At 44.3% G+C, this 9,632-nt stretch overlaps 2 protein-coding genes across 3 annotated transcripts; both read right to left on the bottom strand.

Moving 5' to 3' along the window:
* Positions 1–355: 355 nt before the first annotated feature.
* LOC105911756 (gap junction alpha-3 protein-like) lies at positions 356–2,756 on the bottom strand. Of its 2 annotated transcripts, XM_042702842.1 has the most exons (2): positions 2,442–2,756; positions 356–2,375 (listed from the first exon to the last, which is right to left on the bottom strand). In XM_042702842.1, the coding sequence occupies exons 1-2, from the start codon at positions 2,736–2,738 to the stop codon at positions 1,398–1,400; spliced, it is 1,275 nt and encodes a 424-aa protein (XP_042558776.1). In that variant the 5' UTR covers positions 2,739–2,756; the 3' UTR covers positions 356–1,397. The 2 variants fall into 2 exon arrangements, with proteins under 2 accessions (XP_042558776.1, XP_012696039.1); XM_012840585.2 differs by having other exon boundaries at positions 356–2,756.
* Positions 2,757–6,712: 3,956 nt separating this feature from the next.
* On the bottom strand, positions 6,713–9,430 carry LOC105911757 (gap junction beta-2 protein-like). Its single transcript, XM_012840586.2, has 2 exons — positions 9,296–9,430; positions 6,713–8,223 (listed from the first exon to the last, which is right to left on the bottom strand). Exon 2 carries the CDS (start codon positions 8,170–8,172, stop codon positions 7,336–7,338), a length of 837 nt encoding a protein of 278 aa, XP_012696040.2. The 5' UTR covers positions 8,173–8,223; positions 9,296–9,430; the 3' UTR covers positions 6,713–7,335.
* Positions 9,431–9,632: the final 202 nt, after the last annotated feature.

Raw genomic sequence — 9,632 nt, forward strand, 5'->3', positions numbered from 1 at the left:
ATTGTAAGGGAACCATTTTTCCTTGTATGTCTAACCTGGCAGGAATTTAAAATAACAAAGAAATGCACCGCCCTGGGTATTCACATCTCTACTGGTTGCAGTGAAATACTCCAGTGACAAATGACTGAGATGTCATTGCTATAAATTTCAAAAAGTTCTACCTACAAGCCATTCTATTGCCTTGTCCTTACGGCATCTACAATGTCTTCACACAGATGTTAGCCCTTTATGTACAAAATATCAGTGGTACTCCTGTAGATCCATTGCTGCAGAAATTGGTTACGAGGAGGACTTGTACTTCTCTAACACACTGCAAACGCTATCATTGTTTATGGGTTTAGTTTTAGCCCTAGACTGTATATTATTTATATATATACACTTCATTTATACTTAGGCAATGTATTTATACCAATATACCCTGATGAAACTGCAATGATAGTAAGAATGTATTTTTTTGTTCCTTTTAATGACGGTAAAACAAGACCTCCTTATTTCCAACCACACACAACCTTCGAGAAGCATAAAGACAAGTCTCGGCTTGGGATCTGTCATTACATGGGATAGAGCCGTGGCCTCCTCCATTGCTCCAGCTCCCAGGACACCGTAGAATCAGAATCAGAATCAGAATCAGAATCAGAATTCAGAATCAGAATCAGAGAAAAGGTCCCCTCCGGATCGCATAGTCACAGTGTGAGCACGTGCCACTCTGCGTCTGTCGGTCTTTACAGGCCGTGTCACCATATGATAAAACAATGAACCAGAGGATTCACAAAATGATGGACGAACACTGATTAAAAGAATGGTGGCATTGGCACACCAGTGCACAAGGATCAAACTCAAGATCTATCACAAGAAAAGAGGGAGAAAAAAAAACGACTCAGAAGTGCATACCTCTCCCAAATTCTTCCTCAGAAAAAAAAAGATTCAAAACAAATAAAAAGAAGAGAAAGAAATAATAGTGCTAACGTCCAAATTAGTGAAAATGTCTCTTCCTTCACAATTCTGGGCCAACCTGCTTCTCCCATTTTCAAACACATAGGTGTGAGTGTATGTCACTTGCAGAGCCTATCATCTCTGCTTGGGTGACACTACAACTCACCGATTGCACTGATTCTTCTTTTTTTTTTGGGATAGTCTAGCCATTTAAAAAGAATTTCATATCAGAGAGCATCACATTTCCAGCAACCTGTCTTTTTTCCACTTTTTCTTTTTTCAATTGCCTCTGTTGTATTTTTTTTTCTTGTTACTTTCATAACTTTTCTCTCTCTCTCTCGATAAAAAACCAGAGGTGGTGGGATGGTGTGTGTGTATATGTGTGTGTTGGATTGGGTTTTTTTTGAGTGGGGGTGAACGGGTGGGAAGAGAGGGGAGGTTTTGGGGGGAGGCGTGGGGGGAGGCTAGACAGCGAGGTCATCAGGCCTGGCTCTGATGCTGCTGGTCTTGCTCACCCGGCTTAGCCTACGGACATCAATCGGGACCACCGGTGGTTCGTGCATCTCCACCGTGGTGGTCGTGATGTCGCGACCCACGTCACTCTTCCCTCCACTGGATTCATCGCCATCAGCATCGCCGTCGGTCACCGCGCCGGAGGAAACCAACGGGGGCTCCTTGGGGTGCGCCATGTTACTCAGAGAGCACGAGGAGGAGGAGGAGGACAAGCAAGGGGCGCTCGGCTTCGCTTCGCTAGTCTGCAGCTCGGCCGCCATGTTGGCCCAATTCTGCCCCGTGGGTAGCCGGAAGTTGTTGCTGTTGTTGCTGGAGAAGATGGAGGAGTGGAGGGGGTCATGGAGAGGGTCTGACTTGCGCTCTGCCTCAGGAGTGGCTACTATGGCCATGGAGTGGGATTGGGGCATGAAGGCACCTCTCCCTGCGACCGTCAGGTCTGTGTAGTTGGGTGGGTTGGGGAGGGGAGCGGATGTTCTGGTCTCGGGCAGGACCGTCATGTTATCTGCCTCCCTGCCCATTGACCACTCCGGCGCAAACTCGTTGGTCATGCCCTGCTTGACTTTCTTCCAGCCCAGGTGGTAGATCTCTAAGAGGTTCAACAAAAGGGACACGCAAGCCACCACAAGCATGAAAATGATAAAAATGGTCTTTTCCGTGGGCCTGGAGATGAAGCAGTCCACTGAGTTTGGGCAGGGCCATCGGGCACACTTATACAGGGGCCTGAGCTGGAACCCGTAGAGGAAGTACTGACCCAGGATGAAGCCCACCTCAAACAGGGTTTTGAAGATGATGTTGAAGATGTAGGTGCGGAGCAGGGCCCCCCGGATCCGGATCTTTCCATGCTCGTCTCGAATTGGGGGCTTCTCCTTTTTCCCACCTCCACCACCCCCTCCTCCACCCTCCCCACCATTCCGGTAGAGATCCTTCTCCTCCTGGAAGCGGAGTGCCTTGCGCATCTCCTCCTCCTTCTCCTTCCTTTTCTCCTCCATGCGGACGATGTGCAGGACGTGGCCCAGGTAGATGAGCGTCGGCGTGGACACGAAGATGATCTGCAGCACCCAGAAACGGATGTGCGAGATGGGGAAGGCCTCGTCATAGCAGACGTTCTCGCAACCGGGCTGCTGTGTGTTGCAGGTGAAGTCCGACTGCTCGTCCCCCCACACCTCCTCAGCGGCGGCCCCCAGCACCAGGATCCTGAAGATGAAGAGGACGGTCAGCCACACCTTGCCGATCACTGTTGAGTGCTCCTGCGCGTTCTCCAACAGACGCCCCAGAAAGCTCCAGTCACCCATGCTTCACGATTTCTAGCCTGAGGAAGAAGTACAGGGTTGGGGTGAATGGAGAGCACACAAAAAGAAGCAGAGGGAGGAGAAGGAGGAGGAGGAGTGAGAAGATGACAAGAAGACTACAAGAAGAAGACAAAGAGGAAGAAGAAAGAAATGGAAAATTGGGTGAGAAAAAGAAAGAGGAAGAATACCATCCAACAACTACGTTAAACACCATGATGACTGGAAGGCCACTTGTGTTTTAAACATTTGATGCATATGCACACTGCAGAAGAGGTGAATGGAACAAAGCATCACACCCAACTCGATCACACTGATCACTATTTACAGACTCAACCAAAGGAGCCAGACAGATCACAATGTGTTGCATGAATGGTGACTGGCTGGCATTCATCACTCCCACACACTCCCTTAACTTGCTGCTCATTCTACCCACCATATTAATCAGGTGGAATGAGCTAGAATGAGACAACAGACATCCAGACCGGACCAGAAATAAATGATCACCTCATTACACAGGTAGAATGGAGCAGATTGCAGATCAGCTCACATTTTTTTAGAAACACATGGCGGACCCTTCATAGCAGATGGTTCACTGGATAGCAGATAGCAGATTTGCACACACAAGTCTTTGATATTTGTAATGTCACTATAGACAGTTCACAACAAGCTTGCTTGGTGATGTTTTGGGCCTCTCTTGCTGTTGCAAAGTATTGCTGGGACAAGGCTTTAGGACCACTACACTACACACATCATCATCATCACTGTCATCAATTTCTCCTGTATGGACCTCAGTGAAGGATGTGAAAAAATCGATCAAATGTGATATTTATTCCGAGTATTAACGGGAAGGTGTTGATAGAATCGTGATAACCATATCCCAGAAATGACTGCCCCTTAAAAAAGTGGCGCCAGGAATGATTGCTTCCAAGAACTTTTAAATTATGTGCGCTCCCCAACATCAGCTGACACTGTACTGTTTGTAAATACTTTAAAGATATATTCGAGACACCAAATGTCTCCATATAATACCTTTATCTTACATTCGAAAAAACTTCAGTTACAGTCGAAATCAATGCTCATTGTTGAGAACCAGTGCTTCCGGGGTGTGTCTATTTACAAATCCAAAACCAAAATTAAGATCAATTTTTCCCAATTGTTTTAAGAAAATATTGTTGGCTCTCTGTCAATAATGGGTCTCTATAAAATCCGGACAAAACTACACGTAACAGAAATAAAGACAATATTTACTAATGTGTTCCCTTTAGTATTAATTGCCGTTAAAATAGAGGATTTCCATTAGTGTGGCAGCCTACTAGCACACGACTAACACCACCGCAAACCAAAGCAAAAAAAAAGAGAAGAGGGGGGATTTACTGACAGCAAAAGCGAAAAAGAGGAATTCATAAAGGCAAAAGCCACGAGAGGACAGAGAAGTCACTCACTAAGTTGGTGTGGCAGCGAAAGTAATAAATCAATCGACTAGGGCTCGATATTTAAACACCTGTAGATTACATTGGTTTAGTCTGACTTTACAGATCACGAAGGTTGTCTCTCCAAATAGCTTTCACCGGACTACTCTGAATTATCCCCTAAATAACAACACACAACAACGGAAATGCCACCACTCACAGCTGAACAATACAAAACAGACGTTTAATACTTCTCTCTATACTTCAGTTGACTGAACACTATCGAATTTGATAACTTTTTTGTTTCGTGAAGCTACAAACAGCTACTGTACATCTTGGCCTTTTGCTATAGTCCCACAGGCAAATTTGTTATAGATTGCGTAAATTAAGGATGTTATGCGGGGTCGGAACAATTTCACACATAGGCCTGCGTGTGTTCTTTTAATCTGTTTACAGTGGATGCTCTAATAAATGCATTTTTGTACCGTGAATATGTAAGCAACGGGCCAGTTGTTCCACCCATGGCCAGTGCTTGTCTCATCAGAACTCGAAGTGCTGATGAGGGAAAATATTTCGCCGTATCGACTAATGCGGACGTTGAGTCGGATGGCATCAGGGCGCAATATAATTCTAACTTTATTCAAGTCTTACTGAAACAAACTGAAAAAACATATAATTGAATAATATAAGTGTTACTTTATACTAGCATATTGCCTTTTAACGTTTGGCACGTGGAATTTGCAGTTTTAAATTATGTCGACACTATTATTATTATAATTAATATTAATATTAACTTCTTTCTGTATCTAAAACTACTAGTGCAAGCCCAAAGGCTAGATATTTTTGGCTGTTGCTAATGCCGCAAATTGTTGTCAAGTAACGTCAACTACATGATAAATTCATTCCAGCAATAATCATCCAGTTTATCCATTGTGTTTCATACCCATTAAACAAGGTATGTGTTTGCTCTACAGACGTCCTGACGCGATGACAAACTTTATGTAAGCTCTGACAATAGAGAAGGTGCCAGATTTTCTTTGTGCCCGCTGGCACAATCCATTGAGGCATCATCGCTATTGTGTCACAGCTTTTGTTTTATTTGAAAAACTAATTTAGTGGGCTATATAATTATGGACTATCAACATGATTGTTCATATGCTTATATTGTATAATTACTGTTGTACGTAGGCTGTCATGACTGAAACATAAGGCTTGAACACACACAGAAGATCCACTCGTACACTAGATGCCTTCACAGGCACTTGGCCCTCATCATCATACCTTATGGTGAGGGTGTCAGCCTTTGCCACTGAAAGCAATATCCGGCCGCCACAGATGCCATGTTTTGAGTGCGTTGGATATCATACAGACCTCCCTATGTTGCAAGAGCCCTCCCCTCTCCACCCATTCCCAAAATCCTTGTAGCTTTGTCAGCTTACCAAAGTCCTTTTGAAATCAGCCAGCCAAACTTTTTGTCCAGCTCGTAGTCTTCTCCGCACGTTGGAGCTATCAGGGGGCCAGCTAGTTTATTGAGGCGATTTGAACTTGGAGATGGGCTTCCGCGAAGCGCAGCTGCCTCCTGTTCCCGGCCATCCCGTGTGTCACATTGGGTGACCATGCATGAGTGAATTCATACAGTGGTTCCCCTGCACGGGTGCACGCCACGCCCCTGTCAACTTCCAAAATTCATCACCGGGGCTTCAAATAATATGCATGGTTTCACCGGCGAGCACCAATGCTCGCGCGGGAGGAACTGTATTAAATTCGTGACGACGAATTACAGTAGATGGGATCTGATTGCTTAATTAGTTTTGGCATACAAACTAAACTGAACAAAGAGCCAAACTGAATTGTGTTCATAGCTTGCATTCCATTTATTTTGCTTGGATACCCGGCCGTACTATAGGACAGCAGACAACTTCTGAACGGGATTTAATCCTGTATTACTAAATTAAATATTATGTTTAGAGTTGGGTGTTTTTCTGATGAAAACCGAGAAAATGAAAAAACACTTCAAGCTCTGCACACAGTATTATACATTTTTCTTTTTGATTGTGGAGCTTTCAAAAAAAATAGTCATCCAGTCTACAACTGCTGACAATCTGTCCATTATTATTAAGTATTTTCTGACACACTCCTTCCTAGCTGTGAACCACTTCAGATCTGTAATTAACCATTCATCAGTCACAATCCTGCTTATTTACCTGGCAGCCTTTTCTGGATTTCACTGATGATGGTTAAGTGAAAAATAAAGGCCTTCATTTTAAGGGGAATAATCTACGTACATAGGGTCTAATATGCCAAATAGTATGCCCTGAGCAACACATAGGATAACCCTCTGCTGGCCTCAGAAGGCTATTCCAGAGAAAAAATGGGACGGAAATTGAGCTGAAGAGAAAAGATCTAATGAAAACACATTTCAAAACAATACGCAAAGGCATTAAAAAAAAAAAAAATTATACCTAGGTATAGGTTACATTTGCATTTTGCAGTTCACTGCAATGTAACAAAACACCCTACAAGTGAATATAAATATTCATATGGCCATACTGTATGCTTCAAAACACGTTTCTCTGTATTGGGGGACTCATTTTATTGTCATTTACATATCAAAATGATTCAGGTTTCTTATGACCAAATCTATAATCACCATCATTATTTACATCTAGATCATCATCATCATTTTTGTATTAATATAGCGCCAAAATAATATAATTGTCTCAAGGCGTTTTACAGAGCCCGGAGTCTGAACCATCGTCATCATCACAACCACCAAAACTATCATTGTATTCTATGTTATTTAGAAACAATTGACAAATACACTTAAAAAATAATCATTCCTTCACATTCCCCCGTGCACTCTCTCTGTTAACCACTAGATGGCATAGTGGTCCCACATAAGGCATCTGAGTATATCTAGTGTCATGCCAGTGAGTGCATTCCATTAAAATGTCGGAGGCCCAACACTTCTTTTACACCTCTTAGAAGACATCAGCAAACAAAATGTTAATGGGAAATCGAATCCGTGCTATACAATTACTCTATGCTTTACCCTGATGACCAAGGCCACACTCTGATGATATCTACTGAGATTCATTTTCAAACATTACCCATCTGTCATTTCCTGTGGGATCGAGCTTTAAGCTTTATGTATTCATATGAGGCTTGTATGTCACCTTCTGTACATGTGCTCACACAGCCTTGACACTGGATGTCATGGAGGACACAGAGGACAGCAAAGACTCTTTCTTCTTGTTCTGCACCAGGCCCTTGTCTTTGGGCGAGCAGTTGGCGGCAACGGAGGTGCGGGCACCTCTCCTGGCGCCTGGCCTGGGGCACTTCACCATCACTTTGGCTATGAGGTAGGCGAGCTCGGTCGCGTTGAGCACCACGCATGCACCCGACGCCGACGCCATGAACATGGTGAACACCGTCTTCTCGGTGGGCCGTGATACGAAGCAGTCCACCTCGTTGGGGCAAGGCCACTGCTCGCAGCGCACCATGCGAGGGATCCAGAAGCTCCCGTAGATGGCGTACATGGCATAGACAAACGCCACCTCGAACACCAGCCTGAAAACCAGGCTGAGGGCGTAGGTCCACCACAACGTCCCTGTGATGGGCAGCCTCCTTTGCCGAATGCTCTCCAGCTCCTCCTCCTGCTGCTTGGCCCGTGCGGAGGACGCGGCCGCTGACTTGTTGTTGCGCCGCAGGATGCTGCGCTTGTCGTCGCGCTTGCGATAGGCTACGTGCATGGCCACCAGCAGGGGTGGTGTGGAGGCAAACACCAGCTGCAAGCACCAGAGGCGCACGTGCGAGATGGGGAAGAAGTGGTCGTAGCAGACATTCTCACAGCCCGGCTGCAGCGTGTTGCACGTGAAGTCGGACTGCTCATCCCCCCACACTGTCTCGGCCGCCAGGGCCAGGATGGTGACGCGGAAGATGAAGAGGACAGAGAGCCACACCTTGCCCAGGCTGGTGGACTGGCGGTTGACCCCGGCCAGCTGGGTGTACAGGGTGCCCCAGCTCATGCTGCTCTTCTCTCCTCTGCAACTGCTCGTAGAGGTCAAGGGTTAAACAGCCTGTGGAAGACACATAATTATTGGATCAAAGTATGTATAATAAGTGTGTGTATGTGTGCTTGGGAGAGAATAACAGTGAATACATGTGTGTGCGCCTGCATTTGTGCACTTGTGTATATGAGAAAGAGACTGAGAGAAGGGAATACAGAAGAAAGACTGAAAACAGAGAAATTAAGAAAATGAAGAAGTGATGGTAGTAAGAAAGTACGAGTTGAATAGAGAGAGACATAGAACTGAAGCCAGGCAGGAGATAAGAAATTACATATATGGTAGATTAGAAAGAAATGCAGTATTGGATATCTAGGAGCTGAGGACAAGTTGATATACCTGAGTGAAAACAGGTAAGGTGAGGCAAGGGAGGGGTGGGAAAATAGGAGTTAGCAATAAAAAATCAGTTGTTAAAGCAATAAAATGGAACGAAAACTCTGATAAGAAGTTCTGAGCTTTTTTCTCAAGAAAGGGCATTGCCAAGACATTAGGAAATCACTCACAGGAATAGGAGAACGAATAAGGCAGTTGCATTGAGTTCAGTACATTCATATATTGATAGACTACAAGTATGAGACAAGTCAAAGCAGTTTTTAACAATTTCAGGAACAACGGCATTTGTTCATGCATTTGCTTTTAAAATGTAGCCAATGTACTGTGGACTGTGGAATGTTATCTTAGCGGAAGAAACAGCCTCTAATGTTATGCCATGGAGTATAATAACGCACTGTTTAAAACAATGGGCACTTCTTTAGGACTCAATCTGCCAAATCAACAATAAACTGATCTTCAGTTCAGTGACTGTCTATTGATGTACGAGCAGTTCTTGTAGCCTACCTGAACATCAACTCTGGGCAGATATATTAAATCGATGTTGTGCAGGGGAAAACTTAATTCATCAAAACTTCAAATAGGCTGCCTAAACCAAAATTATGATTCAAATTCATAATAAAAAGCATAATACAAATACAAAAACAAACTAAATACCGTTGCATCGCGAGTAAAATCTGCAGCCTATTTTAACATAACAATCAACTTACATAAGAATTCAAACTTCCAAATAAACAACGTCTTCACATCTCACCTTACTCTTAAAAACCTCGCAGCGGACGAATTATTGTGTTGCATATCACTGCTTATTCACTGACGTTCACGAAGTAAGATCGTTTTCCCTCGGACAACATGAAAAGGTTGAGAAGAGCGGCTGTACAGGTGTTCAAATGCGCGCTAGCGGAGCTGAGTCTGCTTTGGAGGCTTTATCCACGTGACGTCACAGCCCAGACGAGGCTGCACTTCAAAGAGTGTCCAAATGACAACGTCTTCACAGTCTTAACGTTTCGTTGCGAGACTCTGTGGAGATCAGTAATGGTATTGTTCGAGAGTTCAGACATTTTCTCGATGAAGTCAGCATATGAGATTCC

Source organism: Clupea harengus, chromosome 21 (genome assembly GCF_900700415.2).
Source record: "Clupea harengus chromosome 21, Ch_v2.0.2, whole genome shotgun sequence".
NCBI classification, from domain to species: domain Eukaryota; kingdom Metazoa; phylum Chordata; class Actinopteri; order Clupeiformes; family Clupeidae; genus Clupea; species Clupea harengus.

What these genes read in the sequence shown, in the direction of transcription:
- LOC105911757 (XM_012840586.2), bottom strand. Translation starts at nt 8,172, where the DNA reads ATGAGCTGGGGCACCCTGTACACCCAGCTGGCCGGGGTCAACCGCCAG.
- LOC105911756 (XM_012840585.2), bottom strand. Translation starts at nt 2,738, where the DNA reads ATGGGTGACTGGAGCTTTCTGGGGCGTCTGTTGGAGAACGCGCAGGAG.